Raw genomic sequence first — 27,572 nt, forward strand, 5'->3', positions numbered from 1 at the left:
GTCGAGCGACACAGGTGGTCAGATTCAGAAGGACGGACTGATTCAGAAGTCAGTCCGCCCAGACCTGGTGATTTATTTTTGGAAAGGGCTTTGCATGCTGCTGTTAGTTCTTGAAGGGTGATTTGTTTCTCCATACTGCATTGGGCCATATGGGAGATTTTTTTAAATCCTGAAAGGATTTCCTCAGTTGCCTTTGTAGAGGTTTCTTGAGAACTATAAATTTCTCTATAAAATCTTGTTACTTCAGAGATTTCCTCTGAGTCTTCAGTGATGTTTCCATCTTGCAGCTGAATGGCAGTGATTGTGGTTGATTTGTGATGTCTGCATTCTAATGAGAAAAAGTATTTGGTCGGGGCATCAGATAGATTTATGTGGGTGTATCTCGATCTGAGTAGGGCGCCTTTTGCAGAGTGTTCTAAGTGGGTTTGTATGGCTTGTAGTGTTGATTGATGGGTCTGACTATCAGATGAGAGATTTTTCAACCTTTGCTCAAGTTGATAGAGATTATTACGCTTTTGTTGACTTTTCTGATGGCTGTAGGTTTGCGAGAATGATTCCACTTGACTTTTAAATCTAGGCCACCATGTGTTCATGGGCTCCAATCTGTCTTTGGATTGGGCAAGATTGGATATCAGGTCTTGTAGCTTAGAGATGTATTCCTTGTCTTGAAGAAGGCTATCGTTAAACATCCAATAAGCACCTCCACTTTTGAAGTGATTGGGTGAGAAGGAGAGCTGTAATTTTATAAAGGAGTGATCTGAAATATAAGATGGCAAATGTGTGATGCTTCTGACCAGGGAGATGGTGTGTTTTGGGATGTAGTATCTGTCCAGTCGGGCTTGGTAAGGTAGTCTTTCAGATGCTGTATTTGCTGATCTCCAGGTGTAGGACTTTTCTTCTGGGTGCTGGTGTCTAAATACGTCAACCAGTTCATTGTTGTTTATCAAGGCCTGCAGGTTGTTGATTAATGTTGTACGGTGCTCAGTGCATCATGCTCTGTTCCTTTCTAGGTCAAGAGCTTTTGATTCTGTTGCACATGGAAGACTGCTGCACAAATTGGAGCAGTGTGGCATTGGAGGCAAATTGCTGCTATGGATAAAGGGGTGGTTGAGGGGGAGAAGACTGAGAGTGGTAATCAATGGACACTGCTCATCGTGGACTAATGTTATTAGTGCAGTCCCTCAGGGTTCAGTGTTGGGTCCATTATTGTTTTCTGTATTTATAAATAATATTGATGATGGTATATCAAGCTTAATGTCCAAATTTGCAGACGATACAAAGGTTGGCAGGGTTGTTAAGGACACTACTGATGCTATGCTGCTGCAACAGGATCTGGAAAGGTTGAGCAGATGGGCTGAGAGGTGGTAAATGAAGTTTAACATTGACAAATGTAAAGTACTACATATGGGAAACAGCAACCCCAGAGCAACGTATTAACTCTGTGGTACTACACTGACAGTGGTAGAGAATGAAAAGGACCTGGGGGTAATTGTGCAGGCAGATATGAAGTTCTCTGAGCAGTGTAGATGGGCTGCAAGAGTAGCTCAGGGTGTCTTATCAATGATATACAGGAATTTTTCTAGCAGGGATAAGGAGGTGATTATTCCCTTGTATAAGGCAATGGTCAGGCCACACCTTGAGTACTGTATACAGGTCTGGAGGCCTCATTTCAAGAAGGATGTAGAGCTGCTGGAACGAGTACAGAGAAGAGCAACAAGATTAGTGAATGGAACAAAGGGTTGCTCTGATGAAGAAAGGCTTAAGTTTTACAAATTACAGTGTCTGGAGACTAGGCACCGGTGAGGTGATCTGATAGAGGTGTATAAAGCCTCGAATGGTTTGAGCATGCCCAATGCTGATGGGATTCTGCTTCTTGCTCAGAATAATCACCTGAGAGGGCATAAATTCAAATTGAGTAAAGACAGATGTAGGATAGATGTGCAGAAATTTGCCTTTAGCCAGCGGGTAGTTGGTTGGTGGAACAGACTTCCATCCCTTGTTGTGGAAGTTGATAGCCTAAATAAATTTAAGGCTCAGCTGGACAGATATTTCGAACGAATGGAGGGGTGAAGTGGAAGTTTTTTTTTTTTTTTTTTTGGCTGATGCTGCATAAGTTTGCTTTATTACATCATATGCCTCTACTAATGCTAAGAATGCAGTTGAAGTCGCCAGCAAGAATGATGTGTTCTTGATCTATAGTAGAGAGATGGCTTTGTATGAAGTTGGTTATTTGAATAGCAAGTCTGTCCTGCTGTGGCATGTAGATGTTAAAAAGGTGCAGTTACATGCAGAATTATGATGAAGGCTGACACTCACTCCTGCTCCATGATGTTGTTGTGTTGGAGAATGATGGAATACATATGGCCAATCTGCCCATTTCAAGGATGGCCTTGTGTCTGTTTTAATATTTGTTTCTTGTAGGAAGAGTAGGTCGGCACGATGTCGTTGGACCTGGTGAAGGTCCAACGACCTGTTCGAGCCCGTTAATCAAGTAGTACAGGCACTTGGATCTATTCACATCTGCCCTGTCCTTTTTTTCCTTTTAGTTTGGAACACAGATCTGTAAGTTGTGAGATCAGCTTGGGTATGTTAAAGGTGAACTTCAGAGCTGTCACCAGCTTCTGTGGGGAGCCGCGTACTTCCCGTAGAAAGGAGCATAGTTTTTCCACAGTTAAAGGACCTTTAGTGTAGGGAAAATCGCTTTCCTCGTCCTCTGAAGCACTTGAATCAAGAGAATCACGGGTAGTCTCTTCTTCAGTTCCCAGAAATTCGGGTTCTTCTTCATTAAGGTCGTGAGTGGTTTGTAGCTGCATATTTATTTCCATACTTGGTGGTATGATGGACTTATTTGAGATCTGACCGCTTGTCTTCTGTGGTGTTCTGTATTTATTTTCATCGCTCCTGTTGTCTTTGTTACCGGTTTGCTCTTTTCCTGCCGCCACGTGCATTGTCTTCTTCTGTTTTGTGACTTTGGATGTGGTCTGCCTTGGGGATTGATTCCGAGAAAAACCTCTTGTTTCGGTTGGTCGGTCTTCTGAAGAGAGTGCGTCCTGGTCTTCTGTGGTCTTTGAATTTTCTTTTTCTGAAGAGTTTGGTGTGGGAAGCATCTCAGACTGTTTGACAGTTTCTTCAGCATCCCCATTGTCTCCAACGGTCAGCTTGGTTTGTGCATTTGGCCTGACCCTGGTTGGTGCCACCTGAATTTCGGTATTAATTTCAGAAGAGTTAGAGATATGCGGGCAGTTTTTCCTTATGTGGCCCTCTTCGGGGCAGAAGGAACATTGTGAGGAAATGGAGGTATAGAAGGTGTAAATGATTCCGTTTAGATCGCCGTTGATGAGTTTTGGGATGTTGTTTGCTTCGTCATTGTTGGCGAAGTGCATAAGTGCTTGCCTGCGGAAGCTTTTTATATGCGAAAATTCCGGTTTCGTGGTTGCTGCAGAGAGTGTGCATATTTTCCCAGTAACGGATCCGTATTTGGATAAAATTCCTTTCAGAAATTGATGAGGAATTTCAGGTGGGATATTTGAAATTGTAACTTTTGTTGGTGCTAAGGCAATTGGTGCCGCTTCCAGGTGATGAAGACCGATGTCTATTCTGTTTTGCAGGATATCTTGCACACATGAGGGGTGGCTGAAATACACCTGCACAGTTCCCGCTACACGGGATGCGTGAGTAATATTTTTCGGTGGTACTTTCTCCGCGATCGCTGTGAACTGCTCTAAAGGGGTGTTTTCCTTGGTAGCGAAGATTACTATTCCATTTTCCTGGGAAGTAATAGTGGTTGCTTCATTTGTAGGAGCATTGTTCAACCGTGTATTTACTATTGTTGGTCGCGAGAGAGGGGTTTTCGCTGGCGTCAAGCATAATCCATTAGATACGGCATTAGCATAAGTATTAACAGTTACTGACCTTTTGGACCTTGAAGTATTCACCTGTTTTCGCAGGGTGTGGCTTCCGGTGTCTTGGTCACTGCTGGCAGTAGCTGTAGGTTCCGTTGCTGTGGTTGTTTGACCTTCGCTGGCCATAGCTGGAGGCACTTGATGGGATGGGTGGGTGGGGGTGGAATAAGCCATTACTGGAATGTCCAGCTTTCCATGGCTAAAGTTAAAAAATTAAATTCTAACCTAACTCAAACTCTGCTAAATCTACACACACAAAATTATTATTACTCGAAAGCTCTTCTGAAGAGGAATCGAACAATATAAGTCTTGACTGAGGGCTCTCGCAAACAAATGTCAAAAAGGGCAAAATGGCGGGAGTTCAAAAGCACGTGTCCGATCCGCGTGTCACATAAATAGATAGATAGATAGATAGATAGATAGATAGAGAGAGAAGAAGAGGACTAAAAAAGTATATGGGAGAAAAGTAATAAATATTATACAGTTATAATTAACTGAATGGCTAAGTTTAGGGAACTCAAAACTATAGAGTTTTATTAAGTGTTCTATAAAGTTATAACCTTAGTAATTAATTGATAAGAAGATAATTGCATTTCCTTTTTACTTCTGTTAATCACACCAAAAATTAATGTTGTGATTATCATAATTATAATTAAAAAATAATTTAAGTTAAAAATTGAAAGCACCTGAAATGTAATTCATATATCCATTGCATTGCATTGCATAACTTGTTTTTTATTGTAACTGAAGCACTTGATTTTCATATACTGCTACTCAGAAACTTACAGCACTGCTGGATATCAGTGTTTCTGAATGAAATTAGTTTTTCACTTAAAAAACAAATTCCTATGTTCATATTTATAGTTAAATTTTAAAAAAAGAAAATAAAAAGCACTTTTAAGTTGTTGTTTAGTTCCTTTATAGTGTCATTTTCTCTTCCTTCTAATCACCTTGCCAAAACAGTAGTGTATGCTGCCCACTTTTAAATAAAATGAGCAGCATAGAAAACGTTTTCCAACCAGTATCAAAAGGGAAAATTACACCCTGCTTGTCACAAAGTTTAGTGTTTCACTACCAAGGAATGTGAATCCATATGGTTTTATGTTATCTTTAACCCCATAATCAGTCCAATAGCTGTGGGAAAGTGAGCATGACCATTGCAATTGATCTGCTGCATATTGAAAATTATCATCCATACATTATGAAACAGTTGGACAAGTGAAGGTGTGGAATGGAACCAACTCGAACATTTTTGACTACATTATTATTATTATTAGCCATATGGTGCAAGGAAGCCTGAGGCTTATACTGCACCAGCCAAAAAAAAAAAAAAAAAAAAATTCTGAAGAGACAGAGAGAGAGAGAGAGAGAGAGAGAGAGAGAGAGAGAGAGAGAGAGAGAGAGAAAGCGAGAGAAGTAGAAGGGAATCACCAAAAATGAGAAGAATGGTGAGGACCCTGGGTGTGCCAAGCCCATTCTGTCCATTGTTAGTGAACTTAAATGGAGTTTATTGCTACTGACCCATCATATACAGAAGTTGTATATGATAAAAGGTACTAAGCTTTATAGCATGAATGGAGATATATATATATATATATATATATATATATTTTTTTTTTTGTTAATATGAAATATGTTTTTTGCTCTCATATTGCTCACAGGGTAAAGCAACCTAAATCTCTTCAAACTTATATGCTTCAACCTTCAGCCTCATGGTTACTTTCATGTATGCCTCCATAGCCAAGTGGCCAGAAGTAGGAATGCAGTAGCACACGCTCTTTGAGCAGACCAGGTTTTAAGCCCCTGACTACTAAATATGGTCGATCTGCTAACCTGCACTGGACCAGCTTGGAAGATTATGGTCCATTTCCCTCAATATGAATTGTTGAGGAGGCTTCCATCCTGCAGTGGATTGATAATGGCTGCAGTTTACCTTTTTTTTTATGATGTCATATAACTGTTTTTTTTTTAACATGTTATTGATTCCAGCAATATCGGAGGTAGTATGCTCACTATAATTTTAATTGCGGTGTTAGATATTTCACTAACTCAAAAGAGCAATCACTTAGTCATTCACAACAAGAAAATTCTGTAGAATCATTAATCCATTTGCAAATTAGTCACTATAAAGTGCTATTATGAGTACTGCATGAACTGTGCTTGGAAAGTTGTGTATCATTTTGATGAATAATTTTAGTTTCAAATAAATCATATATATATATATATACACTGTCCTACTGATTAATATCCAGACACCTGCCTTTAGACAAAAAAAAAAAAAAAAAAAAAAAAAGAGCTTTTGTTGTGTCATTTAATATTTTCTGCTGAAACATTTTGCTTTTATGACGGCTTTCAATCTTCTCAGCATCTCAACCAGCTTTTTATAAATGTCAGGTGATATGTTCCTCCACTCGTCCTTTAATGCAGCCACTAGTTCAGCCTTGTTCTTTGGGCAATCTCGACATGCACGCACCTAACAATCCAATACATCCCAAAGATGCTCTATAGGGTTCAGATCAGCACTCTAGGCTGGCCACTCCAACTTTTCCACACTCAGTCCTCAAATCATTCTGTTGCAACCCGAGCAGTATGGCATGGTGTGTTGTCTTGCTGATACAGGTATGGACCTACCTGAAGTATTGCCATAATGTTGGAAGTGCCCACTTGTTCAGGATGTCCTGATATTGCACAGCATTCATGGTTTTGCCGATAACGACTAATGGGCCTAAGCCAAACTATAAAAAGCAGCCCATTACCGTGACACTGCCTTCATCAAATTTCATTGTTGGGAGGATACAATCAGGAAGGAACTGTTCCCTTGGCATTCACCACACCCAGGAATGGCCATTAGACTGTGAACTTTGACTTGTCTGTCCATAGGACTGTTTTCCACTGCTCTACAGTCCAGGATTCACACTCCCAACACCATGTTAATTGGCATCTAGCATTTGTTGAGGTGATCAATGTCTTGTGAAAAGCTGCATGACCATTGTAACTCATATCATGGAGTGTCCTTTGTATTTGTACTAGTGCTGACATTAGTCAGCACTACTCTCACAGAGGGTTTGTGTGACTTGAGACAATGGCAAATTATGATTTGTGCACACAGTTCTTTGCAGAATTTTCTTGTCCCATTCTATTAGTTTTCAGGGTTTACCTGGCCATTTTTTGGCAGATTCAGTCCCATTCCTCTTCTATTTGAGTATGACCACTAACTGTTGACCTAGGAATCCCCAGAACGACTGTGATGTCTCATACAGAATGCTTGCTTACGTGGCATCCTACTATCATTACACTTTGGAAGTCTGTTAATTCTGTTGAACATGTCATCTTGCATGCCCACTTTTGCAATTGTCTGTTTGTTCGAAGCCCAGTGTGCATATTTATAGCAGGTTCTGTGATGTGTTGCATGCACAGGACCTGTTTCCCCATCCACGGAGGGGTGTCTGGATATTAATGGTAGGGCAGTGTACATGTGAAAGGGTGGGTTGGCTCAGGACAAATAATTTTGTATACTTCTCTAAGACAAAAATAAGGTAGAAATATTTAGCATACTTTGTCTTATACAAATCCTCATAAATTTTCCTTTTTCCCAAAACATTTCTGTATTCTGTTCTATCTTTTGTTTTTTTCAAATCTTGTTCGTAATATAGCAAATTATGCTTATGATTATTACTTAATGGATATATTTTGATATTTAACATATTTAATTATTTATTTTTATAACATTTTATAATTTTTTTAGGCATATAAAAAATGGGAAGCTAAGAATGGAGAAGAACCACTGTTACCAGGGCTAAATCTCACACATGATCAGCTTTTTTTTCTTAACTATGCTCAGGTATGACAAAAGTAGCAAAGGAAAGAAAATGAAGGTCACAATTAAATTTAAACCCTGCACTGCTCTGCTTCACTGCCCATATTGTAAAGGTGGTAGAGCAGAACCTGTGCCAACTTGCTTTTTAATTTCCAGAAAAAGTATTTGGATTTTTTAAATTCTGCTTGGAGTATATCAGTATTTTATCTTTTCTCAATGGATTTCAAACCTTATTGTGTTTAATGTTATGGTTTCTAATAAAAAAAAATTAAATAGTTAAAAACACTTTGTTTTTCACATCTTTTATTTTCAAAAACACAATTCTTCCAAAAATTAAACACACACACACACACACACACACACACACACACACACACACTACTGGGCATAACTTTAATTTCTTCCATTTTTCAATTTAAAAAACTGTTAATGTACAAAATGTCAAACCTGTGCTTGCACATATATTTCTACTTATTATGTATATAAAGAGTGTAAAAAAAAAGCCTGAAAAAAATAATTTATATTAGATACTGTTTTCATTTTCATTTACAAAATTTATTTCAAATTTGTCACACTAAAGTGTGCAAGATCTGAATATTAAGCATGTTGCTAACTCTCTGTAGTGAGTGAATACTGTGTCTGCTTTCATGTTTATTATTCAAAAATAATAGTGAATCTTTCAAAAATATCATGTAAGACCATTAAACTGTTGAACTCTTCCATGTGATCTATAGATTGCTTAGGAGAATTCAATAAACTACAGACTAGAAACAAACACAAAATTCCAAGCTTCATATCATCAGTACCCATTAGATTTGCACATTAGCATTACTATCAGTTAAAAGTAGAACAAACATGATGCATGGAACCAGATATGTTCTCTCATAAAATAACTCTGGGAAAAATGATAAATAAACATATGAAGTAAAAATCTGTCAATATATAAGAAGGTACAGAACAGCTTGGATTTTTACCTAACAGTTAATATGGGCTCATTATTTTTGAGAGAAACCTCACAGTTCCCATGTAACTAGTGCAGGGTTAAATTTAATTGTGACATTGAAATTTTAAAATATCATCCTCAGTTGAAATTTTAGTATATGTGTCATACTATTTCAGATTCATAAAAAAAAGGGCTAGCTTTAGTATCTGGTTATCCATTATGTATATTAAATGGGTATGAAAAAGTTAAAATTGTTTAGAGCATAACAAAAATTACCAGTATAAGAATATCACATGAGTCTAAGGATATCCATCCACAATTTCTTTATATCCCAAAATAACTTAAAATAAATTCTAATTAAATTATTTCATCTCAGACAGATTAAATATAAAAATTTTTAAAACTGTTGAATTTGCATGACATGGGGAATGTTCAGAAATTTTCTTTTCACTTTGTTTACATATTGTCATCAAATAATGAATCAGTAAAGTGAGATACAACAATACAATTTGATTGGATGTCAACACAGTCTACTGCTCCATCATTTACCCATTTAGAGCTGCGCTTTTGCTTTTTATTGATATTTTTGAGACCTCATGCAAATAGTGCATAAGGTCTCCAAGATCTCTTTTGTACTTACTGAAGAGGAATCCCAGAATATTGTTTTAAACTTCTAATTTATATAATTAGTGTTATGTTTATTTATCCCATTTAAGCTGTGGAGAATACACTTCACTCAACCAGTATTTTAAAAGAATAAAGCCTCACTCCTTACATGGTGCAAACATTTATTTTCTCTCATTACTTTGTAAACATTGTTATGTATTTTAAACCGAACTTCAAAAATTTCCATTATGTCATGTTATAATTTACATTATTTCTATTCCTAATTCCATGACCTAATTTCTATTATGTCATCATCATCATCATCAGCCATTTTCGATCCACTGCAGGATGAAGGCCTCTCCAGCAACTTTCCAGTTCCTTCTGTTTTGAGCACTGGCCATCCATTTACTACCCACAAACTCATGAATTTCATCTATCCATCTCCGCCTTTGTCTTCCAGGTTTTCTTCTAGCTCCTCTTGGGTGCCATTCTGTTATTTTCTTAGTCCATCTGTTATCATGTCTACGAGCTACGTGTCCTGCCCAAGACCATTTCAGTTCTTTAGTTTTGATAAGAATGTCCTTTACTTGAGTTTGCTGCCTAATCCATGTGTTTCTCTTCTTATCTAACAGTCTGATTCCCAATATAATTCGTTCCATTCTTCGCTGTGTAGTTCTCAGCTTCTCTTCCATTCTTTTGGTGAGTGCCCAAGTTTCACTTCCATAAGTCATTGTGGGGAGTATACATTGGTTCATTATTTTACGTTTCAGACAAACTGGGATATTGCTCTTCAGTATGTGATTATATTTCCTGAATGCTATCCATCCAAAAGTTATTCTTCTCTTGACTTCTAGCCATTTATCATTATTACAGCTAATAACTTGTCCCAGATAAGTATATGACTCCACCTTTTCAATTACTGCTCCTTCAATCAATATGTCCCTTTCTGTGGCATACTTGTTCATCATTACTTTTGTTTTAGTCATATTCATCTTTAGTCCAAAATCTTTACTAACTGTGCATAACTGATTAAGATTTCCCTCTAATTCTTTGGGATCGTGGCTTATGACCACAATGTCATCTGCAAATCGTAAATGGTTTAGGTACTCTCCGTTCACATTGACTCCTTTCTGCGACCAGTCTAATCTTCTGAAAGCTTCCTCAAGAGCAGCAGTAAACAGCTTCGGAGATATTGTGTCTCCTTGTCAAACTCCTTTCTTGATTTTAAATTTCCTACTGTCTTTGCCTAGTCTAATAAAGGAGGTAGCACTCTCATATATTTTCTTCAACATCATAATATGTAGGGTATCTATGCCTTGTCTTTCCAGTGTCCGAAACATTGCCTTATGCTGTATGGAGTCAAATGCCTTTTCATAATCCACAAATGCCACGCATAATGGTGTTTTATATTCATTTGCTTTCTCCATTAGCTGTGATATTATGTGAAGGTGATCCATAGTTGAGAATCCTGTCCTAAAGCCAGCTTGCTCTTTCGGTTGATTCTCATCAAGTATTCTTTCTAATCTGTTAGTAATGACCCTTGTGAACAACTTGTAGATGTGGGATAACAAGCTAATTGGTCTATAATTTCCAATTTCTGATTTATCTCTTTTCTTATGCAGCAAAACTATGATTGCATTATTCCACTGCTTAGGCGTCACACCTTTTCTAATGCACTTTTTGAAGAGCCTTGCCAGTTTTTGTGTTATGTCTCTTCCTCCCAATTTTAACAACTCTACAGTAACTTCATCTTCCCCGGGGCTTTCTGATTCTTCATTTTCTTCAATGCATGTTCTACCTCATCAGGAAGAATATCAAGTATTTCGTATGCATTGCGACTTTGCAATCTATCTTCCCCACTGCTGGCATCATTCCCTTGCTCCTTGTATAATTCTCTATAGTAGTCTTCTGCTATTTGAATTATGCCTTCTCTGCTGTTTATAAGTACACCATCGCTATTTTTCAGTTTCAGTATCATTTGTCTTTCTGTATTACTGCTCAGCTGCTGATTTAAATTTTTTGTTTTCCTTTAATGCTTGTTCTACTTTTCTTGTGTTAAATCTTCTTATGTCCTCTCTGAGTTTCTTTCTAATGGCTTTGCATAACTCAGTATACTCAATTTTTTCCTTGTTAGTATTTATCTTGCTCTTCATTTTTCGCCTTCGGTTCATCATATCAAGTGTTTCTTGACTAATTTTTTCTTCTTTCATTAAGTCCTTAAATGACATTACCAAGGTAATGAATAACTTGGATGTAGCAGACATAAAACTATAATAATACCAATCTATTGAAAAAAAAAAAAAAAACAATGTTAAAGTCAACTGCCCCCTTCCCCCAGTGCAGAAAATTAGAGCGATTTATGATGAACTACAGGATGAGTTTTTATTCATCATGTCATTTTGTTCATCTGAAGAACAAAATATTGCTTAGAAATAGAAATTAACACTTGAATTATATTTAGCAGTGTTGGAAAATTCATGCCACAACATGTTCACCATGTTCTCCACATTTATTGATAATGTGCCACAGCCAGAGTGTGAAGTTACGAAGAATATGCTCCAACATTTTCCCCAGCATTGAAATAGTTTCATCTTAAATTGCTTTCTTCAGCAAGGAATGGTTCATGGATTCTTATGCAACACACTGTATTTGAGATATCCCAAGAGATAAAAATCAGGTGATATTAAATAAAGAGGCCAAACCAGTTCTTTTACCATACACCTCAAAATAGGCGTTAGGAACCACCCTGCTGTAAAAATTTTTATCCAGGAACTCCAGGATAATTCCTACAGTACAGGCCTTGCACCAACCTGCTGAAATTAGTTGTTATCCATGTCAGTGCCATAGCTATACAAAAAAAAAAACACAAAATTGTGCCTAATGACACTGAGGAAGACATCAGTTGTCATTCCTGCCTTTAGACAAAAAATTCTTCTACAGGTTTGTCAATGCTTTCATTGATAAACCCTGGCCCAAAGTGCCAAATGCAGAGGAAGTGCACACCATACAGTGACTCTTTCTGCATGCAATGGATTGTCAACAATAACATGGATTGCTCAGTGCCTAAAATCTTGTTTTGCTTATTCACATACCTATCTAAATGAAAGTTGTCTAGTCATTTGCAACAGCAATCCTGGATATCCCCCCCCACCATGTACAAGTCCTAAAACCACAATTAGTATATACTGGAGGTTCACACCCATATTTGAACTTATATTGATAAGTAGGGATCAAGAACTGGTACCCATTCCCTCCATGTCACCAGGCAATACTAGGTAGTAGATGATTCTTATCATCCAAGTAATACCATACTTTGCTTATTAAAGCTTGAAGTAGTGAAACTCATATTTAGTCTCCAGAGCAAAGTTCCAGCAACCCCCCATCTCTTGCATAATGCAGTAAGAATGATGTCATTTGAGGTTATAACGGGCATTACGATAAGATCCAATATTTCATACATTTCAAAGATACAGAACAGTTCAAACAGTTTTTGCAGGCCAGCTGCTAGAGAGTACACTGGACCAGACCTGGTGGTAACTCTCTAGCTAGTGTTCAGATCAGCTAGTGTATCCAAGTAGTATGTATGTATGTATGCAGGAGGCGTTGAGGCTGCATTATGTCAAGGAGCCAGGTATACTCTTGTTTCGTTTACACCATATAGCAAAAAATTTCATTAATTCATATATATCTCCCCTTTTACTTTATCTACTGAATGCATTATGAATAATTAAACTAATAGGACAAACTTTCCTGCAAAAGATCTACACCTTCTAAAAACTTCCTCATTTCTTTCACAAATAAACATGGTCTCAGTTCCAACCTCATTAACATTCATTTCTGCCTAAAGTAGGCCACACTGCACTTACTTTTTTCTGACAGAATCCCAATTATTGTTTGGCTCAACCACTACTCCTCGTCTCAGTTTCCCAAATTATTCACTGTATGATTCCTTTTGCTCCAAAAGTGGTATTTGTGCACATGTTCATTCTGTGATATTCCTTCACGGGGACTTCCTAATTTCAAATCTCCTCTGAAAAAAAAAATCTCTTTGCCCTGTTTTGTCAAATTTATCTCTTGCCTCTACTGTTCTCCCAGTTCCACTAATCACTTGGAACTTTTTGACATTCTTTGACTTCTTTTCTTTGAAACTTGACTTTCTCCAGCCTAACTTCCCTAATAGTGAGGTAATTTTCTTTGATGATTTTATTGTTTACAACTCCAACTGGCTTCACTTTTCTAGTTAAACAAATCCAGCTGTTGAGATGCTGAGGCTTTTGCAATTACTAAAGACTTCATTCAGCTTGTCCATTTACCTACCAGAATACCATACAATCATAACAATACACACAATACTAGATCTTTTTCCTACCGTCAACTCTTCAAAGTACATGGTCAGTACTAATAGTATTCTTGGCACTTCAGATCAAACTTCGTGTGGTGCCTTTTCCAGTGGAACCTCTTTCTCATGGTCATTCTCAGCCTCATGTTGTTTGGCATTACAGGAATGAAAAACTGGATGGGTTCAAGGATACACTGTGCAAATGAAGAATTTTGAGCTCTTGAAAATGGAAGGAGTGCAAAAATTTATAGTATCAGTGAATATTTTTGCACTCCTTCCATTTAAGTGTATCCCATCACTATAAAAATAGTCTGTCCTGTTAAAAAGCACAGACCACACTTAGAATAATTCTGCCCCACGAGTTGTACACAGTTTCTCCAAGGCTGAACTGATTGACAAGCTTCTCAACATGTACTCTCTCTTATGATGTCTGGGCAGAATTGCAGACACTTTCAAATTTAATTATAACATTAGCATTAGCATTAGCATTAGTAGAGGCATTTGATGCAAGAAAGCAAGCTTATGCAGCATCAGCCAAAAAAAAAAAAAAAGTAACATAAATAAATAAAAATAACCACTTCCACTTCACCCCTCTGTTCGTTCGAAATACCTGTCCAGCTGAGCCTTAAACTTATTTAGGCTATCAACTTCCACGACAAGGGATGGAAGTCTGTTCCACCCACCAACCACCCGCTGGCTAAAGGCAAATTTCCGCACATCTATCCTACATCTGTCTTTCCTCAATTTGAATTTATGCCCTCTCAGGTGATTTTTCTGAGCTAGAGGAAGAATCCCATCAGCATTGAGCATGCTCAAACCATTCAAGGCTTTGTACACCTCTATCAGATCACCCCGCTGGTGCCTAGTTTCCAGACACTGTAATTTGCAAAACTTAAGCCTTTCTTCGTAAGAGAACCCCTTTGTCCCATTCACCAATCTAGTTGCCCTTCTCTGTACTCGTTCCAGCAGCTCTACATCCTTCCTGAAATGAGGCCTCCAGGCCTGTATACAGTACTCTAGGTGTGGCCTGACCATTGCCTTATACAAGGGAATAATCACCTCCTTATCCCTGCTAGAAAAATTTCTATATATCATTGACAATACACCATGAGCTACTCTTGCAGCTCGTCTGCACTGCTCAGAGAACTTCATATCTGCCTGCACCACCACCCCCAGGTCCCTTTCATTCTCTACCACTGTCAGTGTAGTACCACAGAGTTGATACGTTGCTCTGGGGTTGCTGTTTCCCATATGTAGTACTTTACATTTGTCAATGTTAAACTTCATTTGCCACCTCGAAGCCCATCTGCTCAACCTTTCCAAATCCTGTTGCAGCAGCATAGTGTCAGTAGTGTCCTTGACAACCCTGCCAACCTTTGTATCGTCTGCAAACTTGGACATTAAGCCTGATATACCATCATCAATATCATTTATAAATACAGAAAACAATAAAGGCCCCAATACTGAACCCTGAGGGACTCCACTAATAACATTAGTCCACGATGAGCAGTGTCCATTGATTACCACTCTCTGTCTTCTCCCCCTCAACCACCCCTTTATCCATAGCAGCAACTTGCCTCCAATGCCACACTGCTCCAATTTGTGCAGCAGTCTTCCATGTGCAACAGTATCAAAAGCCTTTCTAAGATCCAAGTATATAATATCAAAGTTATTCCCTGCATCCAGTTCTTTTGTGACTGCATCATAGTATCCAATCAAATTGGTCAGGCAAGACTTCCCCTTAACAAAACCATGCTGTGTCCTAGCTATAACTGAAGTCTTGTCTAGATGATCCTGCAGTGCTTCTTTCACCAGTGCCTCCATTAATTTTCCGGGAACAGAAGTTAAACTCACAGGTCTATAATTACTTGTGTCAGCCTTTGATCCCCCTTTGTGAATTGGGGTCACATTTGCACATCTCCAGTCAATGGGTACCTCCCCTGAGTCCAAGGAAGCTCTCATAATTATGGCTAAGGGTTTGCTTACCTCCTTTGCTGCCTCCTTTAATATAACTGGATAGATCCCATCCACCCCAGGTGCCTTTCTTGTGTTTATCTTCAACAATTTCTCCTCCACTTTGCTCTCAGTTATTACAAGATTCTCTAGCTTACTGCTAGAGTTGAATACACCTCTGGCATTCCCCTCGCTGAATAACTCCTCATGTGTGAATGTCGATGCAAAATATTCATTTAGTTTGTTAGCTACCCGAGCAGGGTCATCAACAGTTGACCCATCGATCTCAAGTGGACCAATCTGATTCATCCCCTTCCTTCTAGAGTTTACATAAGTAAAGAACTCTTTGCTGTTTTTCTTCGCATCCCTTGCCAAAGATTTCTCGTAATCTGCCTTCGCCTGCCTAACCTCCTTTGTAACTTGGTTACAGATCAACTTGTATCTATCATAGGCATCCGTGTCACGTGTTAATTTGTATGTATCCCATGCATTTTTCTTCTCTGCCATATGCCTCATTAGTTCATCTGACAACCATTTAGGCCTAAACCTTGAACAATATTTCTTAGTTGGTATGTAAAGCCTAGTAGCTTCCACGATAAGTTCTTTGAATGCTTCCCATTTTGAATTTGCTGTTGGCAATATCATCAGTTGATCCCACTGTATAGAATTTAAATACTGTCTCAGTCCATTGTAGTCGCATTTACGAAAGCAATACCCCTTCCCTTTACCCCTAATGGTAGTTACCTCTTTGAGTAACTCCCACTTGAGCACACTGTGATCACTGCCACCAAGTGGTTCATTTATCTGCAGATTCTGAATGCATGAAGAATCACTACTGATAATCAAATCAAGAGTATTACTCCCTCTAGTTGCCTCCCGAACATGCTGATGTAGAAAACAATCATCCAATAAATCCACAAAAGCCTTGCTACTGTGTGAGTGACCAGCCCCCAAATTCCAGTTAATATCTGGGAAATTAAAATCCCCCATTATAAGACTCTCTGATTTACTGGCCCACTCTATTTCTCCGAACAGTTTCTTATTATACTCATCAGAGTCATTAGGCCTATAGCACACTCCTACTCTCAATTTTGATCTCCCAATGCTTATGTCACACCAAACTGACTCGACACTGCACTGTCCAGCGATGTCGACTGGCTTCACTTCCTTGGATTTTATGTGTTTCTTAATTAATAGCATAACCCCTCCTCCCTTCCTATCCTGTCTATCCTTTCTGTACACATTGTACTCCCCAAATTCCAGTTCTGCATTTCTTATATCTGTGTGACACCACGTCTCTGAAATCCCCACAATATCTGCCTTTGATGTTTTGAGCAATACCTCAAATTCATCAAATTTATTTACTAAACTCCTAGCATTGGTGTACACACAAGTATACATGCACCTGTTCTTTTTCTTAGCTACCCTAACACAACCCATGTGTTTACTTGTACCCCAATGATTCCCAGCAGTCTCTGAAATATCCTGCATCTTATTTTCCAGGCTGCGGCTCATTCCAATAGAAGCAGTGCAAGAATCACTTTCACCTCTGCCAGTGGCTACTGTTAATCTATTAGTCCTTGTATCCCCCCAATCTAGCAGTTTTCCGACCCACCTAACATTGCCTCGATAGCATCAGCAAACATTCTTGCACCCTTTCTATTTAAGTGTATCCCATCCCTGTAGAAGCAGTCTCTCCTGTTAACAAGTACAGACCAGGCTGAAAAAAATTCTACCCCTTGAGCCCTGCACAATCTTTCCAGGGCCGAATTGATTGACAGGGCTCTCATCATATACTCCCTCCTATCGTGTCTGGGCAGAATTGCAGACACTTTCAATTTCAACCCTAATTCACGGCTTTTTTTCATCAGTGACCTGTACTTGTCAAGTAATTCCGCCGGTCTCCTACTCTTAATGTCATTAGTGCCAACGTGTACAACTATATCACCTTTTGTGCCCTTAAAAGATGATATCCGCTCTACAACGTCATCAACTTTTGCCCCTGGCAGACATAACTTCCAACTTTTTCCCACATTGTCCTGTACTTGCTACGTAAGTCCTCAGCCCTTCTATCCTTAATGTCATTAGTGCTAATGTGTACAGTATCACCTTTCATGCCCTTATAATAGTACTACTCTTCTCTCTACTCTTCCCTCTACTCTTCAGCATCATCTACTTTTTGCCCCTGGTAGACATACCCTAGCCCTATTTAATCTATCCTTTTTGCAGAATATATTTTCCATTTCTCTGAAAACAGATTCACCAAAAGTAACTACCTCCTCTGAAACTAGTGCATTCTACCTTACAGATTGCTGCTGTGTTGCCTGATGCACAATTTTAAACTTTCACATTGAGTTGGGCAGCTGCAAATTTGATGGCCCCGATTTTAATTATTTTGAGTACATCCACCCTATTCTTCAAGCTCTCATAAATGCCTATAGAATGCCGAGCTTGTTCAGAATTTTGATAGTGTGACGAAATTAGCTTGTTCCTAATTTCCTCACACACTTTACACTGAATATACATAAAGACATCCCTGTTGGCTCTATCATGTCCCGTTCCAGATAGGTCCATAAATATCACACAAGCATATTTTGTAATTCATAGGAGAACTGCCCTTTCAGTTCAACCCCAAGTCAAATCCCCCCCTCGCTACTTTGAGCCTGTTCCCTTGCTGAGCTAGTCTGAAGCATTATTTCCATTTAAATTCATTTTAATTTGAGAATACTGCACTAAACTAATAGATACCTAAATGCAATAATACATATTATGCTATCAAGTTTACATTATATGTATTATGCTGTCAAGTTTATGTTATATGTATTATCCTATACACATACCATATAAACTTAGATTTGAAGAGTTTTAAATTAGTTATAGCCTTACTAGAAATAAAAATTTCTTAGCTAAAAACAAAAAAAATATATCCCAAGCAATGTGATTAGAACCGTGAAGCTGCTTATTTACCACAATTAAAACCTGTAATTCCACTGCCAAGCACTACTAGTTATATGATATAATATTTGTGTCAAATCACAGATACAATAGCTTTAGCATTAGTAGAGGTATATGATGCAAGAAAGCAAGCTTATGCAGCATCACACACAAAAAAAAAAAAACCTCCGCTTTCATCCCTCCATTCGTTCCAAATGCCTGTCCAGCTCAGCCTTAAAATTATTTAGGCTATCAACTTCCACAACAAAAGACGGAAGTCTGTTCCACAAATCAACTACCCGCTGGCTAAAGAGAAATTTCTGCACATCTATTCTAAAACTGTCTTTCCTCAATTTGAATCTATGCCCCTCAGGTTCTTAATCTGAGCAAGAGGAAAAATCCCATCAGCATTCAGCTTGCTCAACCCATTTAAGGCCTATACACCTCAATCAGATCACCTCACATGTGCCTACTCTTCAGGCACTGCAATTTACAGAACTTAAGCCTTTCTTGGTAAGAGAACCCTTTTGATCCCCTCACCAATCTTGTTGCCCTTCTTTGTACTCGTTCTAGCAACTCTACATCCCTCCTAAAATGAGGCCTCCAGACCTGTACACAGTACTCAAGGTGTGACCTGACCATTGCCTTGTACAATGGGTTAATCACCTCTGTCCTGCTAGAAAAATTCCTATATATCATTGACAAGGCTTCATGACCTGCTCTGACAGTCTGTCTGCACTGGTCAGAAAACTTCATATCCACTTCCACTTCCCTGAGTGTAGTACCACACAGTTGGTAAAGTTTCTCTTGGGTTACTGCTATCCATATGCAGTACTTTGCACTTGTCAATGTTAAACGTCAGTTGCCACTTTTCAGCTCATTTGCCCAACTTATCTAGATCCAGTTGGAGTAGCATGCTGTCTTTACTGTCATTAACAACCCTGCCAACATTTGTATCATCTGCAAACTTGAATATTAAATCTGATATACCGTCATCAATATCATTGATGAAGGTATATCAACCCCAAGGGCTCACATCTGGTGAGTATGGGCTTGGCAAACCCAGGGTCCTGAGCTGGATATCATCATTCTTTTCTTTCTTGCTTTCTTGGTGATTTCCTTCTACTTCTCTCTCTCTCTCTCTCAGGGTAATGCGGGGAATTTTTTTTTTTTTTTTTTGTTGGTGCAGCATAAGCCTCAGGCTTCCTTACACCATATGGCTAATAATAATAGTAACCATGGGCCCAACACCAAACCCTGGGAACTCCACTAATAACATTTGTCCATGAAGAGCAGTGTCCACTGATCACCACTCTTTGTCACCTCCCACTCGACCATCCCTTTATCCATTGCAGCAACTTACCCTTAATGCCATACCTCTCCAATTTGTACAGCAGTCTTCCATGTGCAACAGTATGAAAAGCTTTCCTGAAATCCAAGTATATGATATCAAAATTATTTTTGGCATTCAGTTCCTTTGTGACCACATCATAGTATCCAATCAAATTGGTCAGACAAGACCTCCCTTTAACAAACCCATGCTGTGTCTTAACTATTACTGCTGTCTTGTCTAGATGATCCTGCAATGCTTCTTTAACCAGTGATTCCATTATTTTCCATGGAACACAAATTAAACTAACAGGTCTATAGTTACTCGTGTCACCTTTTGAATCCCCTTTGTGAATTGGTGATACATTTCCAAACCTCCAGTCCATGGGGACCTCCCATGAGTCCAAGGAATCTCTCATAATTATGGCTAAGGGTTTGCTTACTTCCTTTGCTGCCTCCTTTAATATAACTGAATAGATCCCGTCCACCCCAGGTGCCTTTTTTATGTTTAACTTCAACAATTTGTCCTCCACTTTGCTCTCTGTTAGTACAAAATCACTTAGCTCCTTGTTAGAGTTTGAAAAACCTCTGGCTCCACCCCCCTCCCATTGAATAACTCCTCATGTGTGAATGTAGTTGCAAAATACTCATTAAGTTTATCAGCTACCTGAGCATGATCATCAATAGTCAACCCATCTATGTTAAGTGGTCCAATCTGATTTATCCCTTTCCTTCTAGAGTTTACATAAGTAAAGAACTCTCTGCTGTTTTTCTTTGCATCCTTTGCCAAAGATTTCTTGTAATCTGCCTTCGCCTGCCTAACCTCCTTTGTGACTTGATTACAGACTAGTTTATATCTGCCATAGGCTTCTGTATCACCTGATACTTTATATGCATCCCTTACATTTTTCTTCTCTGCCACGAGCAGAGAAGAAAAAATGTAAGGGATTCATTAATTCATCTGACATCCATTTAGGCCTAAACCTTGAAGAGTATTTCTTAGTTGGAATGTAAAACCTAGTATCCTCCAAAATTCAAATTAGAATTTAGACTTCAATGTTGGTAACATCATCAGTTGATCCCACTGTATAGAATTTAAAAACTGTCTGAGACCCCTGCAGTCATCTTTATGAAAGCAAAAGCCCTTTCCTTTACCCTTGATGGTAGTTACATCTTTAAGTAATTCCCACATCAGTATATTGTGATCACTGTCACTCAGTGGTTCCTTTATCTGCAAATTCTTAATGCATGAATTATCACTGCTGATAATAAGATCAAGAGTATTACTCCCTCTGGTTGCCTCTCGAACATGTTGCTGTAGAAAACAGTCATCCAATAAATCCACAAAAGTTTTGTTGGTGTGCGAGTGACCAATTCACAAGTTCCAGTCTGTATCTGGAAAGTTAAAATCTCCCATTATGAGACATTCTGATTAACTGGCCCATTCTATTTCTCTGCACAACTGTTCATTGTACTTATCAGCGTCATTACACCTATAACATACTCCTACTCTCATTTTTCCTTTCCCAGTGTTTATGTTACATCAAACAGACTCAACATTGCACTGTCTACCAACATCAATTGGATGCACTTACTTAGATTTTATGTGTTTCTTAACTAACAGCATAACCCCTCCTTCCTTCCTGTCCTGTCTAACCTTCCTGTGCACATTGTACTTCGCAAATTCCAATTCTGCACTGCTTATATCTGTGTGACACCGTGTCTCTGATATCCCAACAATATCTGCCTTTGATGTCTTGATCTGCACTTCAAGCTCATCAAATTTATTAACTATACTCCTAGCATTGGTGTATGTGCAAGTATACATGCACCTGTTCCTACTCTTAGTTACCCTAACACAGCCCATGTATTTACTTGTTCCACTATGACTCCCAGCAGTCCTGGAAATCTCCATTACCTTGCTTTCCAGGTGCTTCTCATTCTAATAGAAGCAGTTCAAGAATCACTTTTGCCTCTGCCTGTGGCCACTGTTAACCTTTTAGTCTGTGTATCCCCCAAGCTAGCAGTTTTCTGACCCACCTAACACTGCCTTGATAGCATCAGCAAATATTCTTGTGCCCTTTCTATTTAAGTGTATCCCATCCCTGTAGAAGTAGTTTATCCTGTCAACAAGCACAGACCAGGCTGAAAAATTCTACCCCTTGAGCCTTGCACAATCTCTCCAGGGCTGAATTGATCAACAAGGCTCTCATCATATACCCCCTCCTATCATGTCTGGGCAGAATTGCAGACACTTTCACATTCAAGCCTAACTCGTGAATTTTTCAACATTGACTGTAATTGTTCAGTAAATCTGCAGATTTCTTACTCTTAATGTAATTAGTTTCAACGTGTACAACAGTATCACCTTTTGTACCCTTAAAAGATGATATACATGCTCTACGTCATCAACTTTTGCCCATTTTGACCCTGGTCCTGTTCCACCTATCTTTCTTGCACAGTATGTTCCACGTCTCCCTGACAATAGAATCACCAACAATAACTAGTTCCTTTGGGACCAGTGCATTCTGCCTTGGAGATTGCCTCTGTTTTGCCTGATGCACAGGTGTGAGCTCTGTCGTTGAGCTGGGCAGCTGAGAGCTTGATGGGCCCCTCATATTAATTTCGTCGAGGGCATTTACCCTACACCTCAAGCTCTTATAGATGCCCGTCAGAATGCTGAGTTGGCACCTAATTTCTTGGCACCTCCGTAGCCAAGTGGGCAGGAGCAGCAGTGCATAGCACATGCTTCTTGATTAGACCGAAGTTCGAGCCCATGACCACCAAATACGGAGGATGCGGAAAGGTCATGGAATAATTACCGCATCTCCCCGGAGCAATATGGCCTTAGTTGCTAATGCACCTAAAAACCAAATAACAAACAAACCTAATTTCTTGACACTCTAGACACCTAGCATACACACAAACGCATCCATCCTCCTTGGCTAGATCATGTCCTGTTTTAGAAAGGTTGGCAAACATTTCACATTTTGCACAATTTTTGAGACTGTGATGCATTGGAGAATTGCCCCCTTCATTTCTCCCCGAGTCACAGCACTCTTGCTAGTCTGTGATCTTTGCTTCGCAGCTCTAGTCTGGGTCATGATTTCCATTTAAATACAATTTAATTAACAATGAAATTTAATAAGATTAATAATATTTTTGATTAATTGATAATAGTATAATAAGCTAACAGATTCCTAATACAGTGCTTCGTATTACGCTATCTAGTTTACTTTTTACCTTACGCTATCAGTTCGAGATATATATACGTTATGCTATTTCTTATCAACTATAATATGGCGGCTAGCAACAATGTTGGTACCAACACCGGGAGTCGCAACTTTCAAAAATCGCTGGGTAAATTCAAAATAAGAAGCTAATGAATGCTACTAAACCTATTTAATATCTCTATAAAACACAATGTACTATGTTAATTAACGAAGAATATGGTAAAAATACTTATCCCGCGACCAGAGCGCTCTCCCGAATTACAAATATTCGCTTTATGAATATTAAGTTATAATGACTCATCTATATCTCATGTTATTAGGCCTACACAATCCTACTCTTATTTTTGCTTTCCAAGTGCCTATGTCACACCAAACTGACTCAACTGTCCACCCATGTCAACTGGATTCATTTCCTTAGATTTTATGTGTTTCTTAAATATCAACATAACCCCTCCTCCCTTTCTGTACACATTGTACTCTTCAAATTCCTCAAGCTGCATGACTACTAAATTCAGTAGAATGTTCTTGTATTCTCTCCATGTTGTGTACTCCTCTGACCTTATTTGGTCATCTCAGAGTATAAACAGAAAGTTTGGTTTTATTTATTTATATATAATTGTGCACCAATAAAAAAAAAAAATTTAAAATTCAGTCATGATAATTTGGGTTTCCACTTCCTGAAATGCAGGTTCCAATCTGAAACCTAAATCCACCTCCAGAAATTAAAAATAAAATAAAATAAATATTTGATGAACTTAAAATGTATCCTTTTAAGTTAAAAAGGATTGTGATCCGTCTCCTATATGGAAGTAACTAAATTTAATGTAATCTTAAAATTTCAAATAAAATCTCAGATTTCAGTATAAAAAAATAGTAAGGACAGTTTATGAAACACAAGCAAACACATACTGAATTAACATTTTTAAATAAATTCTGGAGTAACTTCATTTCAAAATCCTTCCTTCACATAGTATTAAATTGAATAAGCCTTCTTTGAGATTTTACTATATCACTGCTAAGTCTGCCTGAAAGAAACTTCCCTAAACAACTTATGTTAATGCATCCTTTAATATTCCAAAATGATTAATATTCTTTGTTCAAAAATTAGTAAAGCTGCCAATAAATTACTCAAAAAAAATCATACAGGGAATGTGTAATTAGGGAAACTCTGATTATGCATTCTCCTCTCTTTGTCCAATTAAACACTGACACCCAGCATTGTCATAGCTAACTGCAAATTTACTTTCCACCATTTATGGGATTTAATTTTTCTCTATGGCTTACATCTAAGCTAATTGCTTTTCTATTTTCATGTCACTTTCTCTCTGTGATTATTAGTGCTCTCAACAAGCAACAAGAAAAGCAAGCAACAATCAACATTACTATTATTCTGACTGAAGGTTAAATGGAATTTGTAGCTGTGGTTTTCAATACTCGCAGTATGTATTATGCATGAAGATTTTTCTAAAATAATAATATAGTGCTAGTTCAGATCTAAACTTTTAACAGCTACATATGGTAGGAATATCACCTAAATAAATTGAGGTAAGATTATCTTGATTCAGTTAGTTTTAACTGGAGAAAAGATTTCAATTAGTCTTCATTTTAACAAAAGTGCTCTTATGTTTTACTGCTGATCAGGAATCTGAACTTCATTTTTAATGGAAATTTTGAAAGTTACTTGAAATTTGCTCTATCACATCAGAATTTTTTTCAAATAAAAAAATATGAAAATATTGGTGGAGGTGCTTCTGGTTTCTTTTATATTTTTACAGATTTTACGAAAAAGGTTATTTTTATATAAAAATATGTAAAATCAGAAATATCAAGGCTGTGTCAGAAGGCCATGTCCTCCTGTCAGCCTTAGATAGCAACAAACTGGATTCCTTTTATACTACATTGGATTAAGCTTGCACCTTTTTTGACTTATTCAGTCAGCTAGATTTGGTGGATGTTGCTCTTTTTTGCTACATAAACAACCATGAGATAAAAAAATTGTCAGAGATAAAAAAATCACTTTAAAAACAAATACTAGTTTGTATGACTGTCCAAGAAAATAAATCAGTGTGGAAGAAACACTTAACAGATTTATATAGCGAATGACATTGTGGACATTGCTTGACATATCTAATCTCATCCCAGCCCATCTGTACTTGTCAATCAGAAAGGAAATATGTTGCATATTGTGTATACATTGAATGTATATCTAAAAAAAAAACAGTTTTTTCTGTTTGTAAAAAATAGTCGTACGTGATAAGTAAAAATGATTTGGAATTTTAAAATTAGCACTAAATGTACGCCCAGAAACACCATGAATTTTGGAAAAATTAAAATCCATGTCACAAGTGAAATCAGTAGGCCTAATCCATGTTGGCACAGTTATAAAATTAAGAATATGTAGAAAATTTCTTATGTATATTTTCTGTACTTTATAGGATTCAGTACTGAATCCCTTGTTGTTTTGATATTTGTTAACAACGTTCATGAGTGAATAATAGGCTTGGGAAAAAGTCAAAAGTTAGGATTAAATTTGAAAGTGTCTGCAATTCTGCCCAGACATGATAGGAAATGTTGAGAGCCTTATCAATCAGTTCAGCTCTGGAAAGACTGTGTAAGACTCATTGGGCAGATCAGAAAACTGCTTGCCTGGAGGGATACACAAACTAATAGATTAACTAGATCTGTAGCCATAGGTAAAAGTGATTTTTGCACTGCTTCCTTTGGAACATGCAGCATCCTGGAAAGCAAGGTGTTGGGGATTTCAAGCCCTGCACAGTGGGTCATCATGGAACAAGTAAATACATGGGCTGTTTTAGGGTAAATTAGGAGTATGATAAACAGTAGCTTTTTTGCTAGCATCACTTAGCCTAAAAAATTGCAGTTAAAGTACAATATTTGGAAATGCAAGGTTCCACATTTGGGTAATAGTAATCTAAGATTATTTTATTACTTGGAAAAAAAAAAAAAAAAAAAAAACCTAAGGCAGTAGATAGGAGTAATTGTGCAATTTTATATGAAGTTACTTCAACAGTTAGACAAGGTATTTGAGCAGCAATGGTGTTTTATATGTGATATACAGGAATTTTACTAGTAGGGAAAAAGAGATAATTATTGCATTGTAAATGTAACTGAACCTTGGTTAGGTCACATCTTCAGTATGCTATACAGGTTTGGAATTTCCCATTTCAGGAAGAATGCAAATATGTTGGAAGAGGTGCAGTGAAAAGTAGTAAGGTTAGTTATTGATATCAAGATCCATTCATGTAGAGATTAAAATTAATTTGAAGATATCTGTATGGGGACTTGACTGGGATATTTTATGGGTCTCTCTTTTTTCTTTTACAGGTAGAGAATGTGCACTTAAATTAAGAAAGGATAGTTGTGGACTGTATATAAGAAAATTCTCTTTTAGATAAATAAATTAAATTACCATTTAATTAGTATTGGCAAATGATGCAAGAAAGCAAGATTATAAAGCATCAGCCAGAAAAAAAAAAAAAAAAAAAAACATCCTTCCCTTATCACCTGTTCATCCCTTCCAAAAATTTCTTCAGTTCTTCCTTGAATTTATTCAAACTACCCATCAACAACAACATATGGAAGTTTGTTCCAACAATCGACCACCTGCTAGCTGCAGACAAACTTCATTTTTGGTTTGAATTTATGCCTCCTCACTTCTGTAGTAGTCTGATCAAGAGGAAGAATGCCATCACATTGGGCTTGCTCAATCCATTCAAAGCATTAAACACCTCATTCAGATAACCTCACAGGTACCTAATCTGCAGGCACTGAAATTTCTTTTGGAGCCTCTGTAGCCAGGTGGGCAGGAGCTGCAGTGCGTAGCACACGCTTCTTGATTAGACCGGGGTTCGAGCCCATGACTACCAAATACGAAGGATGTGGAAAGGTCAGGGAATGACCCCCACATATCCCCGGAGCAATATGGCCTTAGTTGCTAATGCTCCTAAAAACCAAATAACAACGACAACTGAAATTTCCAGAACTGAAGCCTTTCTTAGTAAGACCACCCATTTGATCCCTTCACTAATCTCATTGCCTTTCTCTGCATCCATTCTGCTGGAATGGGTGCAGAGAAAGGCAATGAGATTAGTGAAGGGATCAAAGGGTGCTAGCAAGTTTCCTGTATATAATTGACAAAACCCCATGAGCTCTGTTGGCAGCCAGTCTACACTGCTTACAGAGCTTATCTGAATGCACAATTACCCCCCTTCCTCCGTCTTTCTAATTTTCCACTACCTTGAGTGTTGTAGTACCACACAATTGGTACATTAAACTGGGAGTACTACTACCCATATGCAGTATCTTGCATTTGCCAATGTTAAACTTCACCTACCATTTCTCAACCTATCTGCCTAAATTTTCTAGATCTTGTTGCAGGAGCATAGCCTGATTACTGTCATTAACCACCCTGCCAACCTTTGTATCATCTTAAAACTTAGACAGAGAAATAATGGGCACTGAACTCTGGGGGACTCCACTAATAACATTAGACCAC

The 27,572-nt window shown here is 38.0% G+C and overlaps 1 protein-coding gene across 4 annotated transcripts in view; it reads left to right on the forward strand.

The window, feature by feature from the left end:
* LOC150079297 (neprilysin-1-like) overlaps positions 1–27,572 on the forward strand; it is a 329,066-nt gene that overhangs the window by 281,209 nt on the left and 20,285 nt on the right. For 3 of the 4 annotated variants that reach the window (XM_090384129.1, XM_090384130.1, XM_090384132.1), the window contains one exon: positions 7,648–7,743. The exons of the other annotated variant lie outside the window; for it this stretch is intronic. In XM_090384129.1, the coding sequence (XP_090240255.1) occupies positions 7,648–7,743 (96 nt within the window). The remainder of the gene's footprint in view (positions 1–7,647; positions 7,744–27,572) is intronic. 4 annotated transcript variants of the gene reach the window in all.

Source organism: Mastigoproctus giganteus, chromosome 10, assembly GCF_048544385.1.
Source record: "Mastigoproctus giganteus isolate SK-2022 chromosome 10, ASM4854438v1, whole genome shotgun sequence".
Taxonomy (NCBI): Eukaryota; Metazoa; Arthropoda; class Arachnida; order Uropygi; family Thelyphonidae; genus Mastigoproctus; species Mastigoproctus giganteus.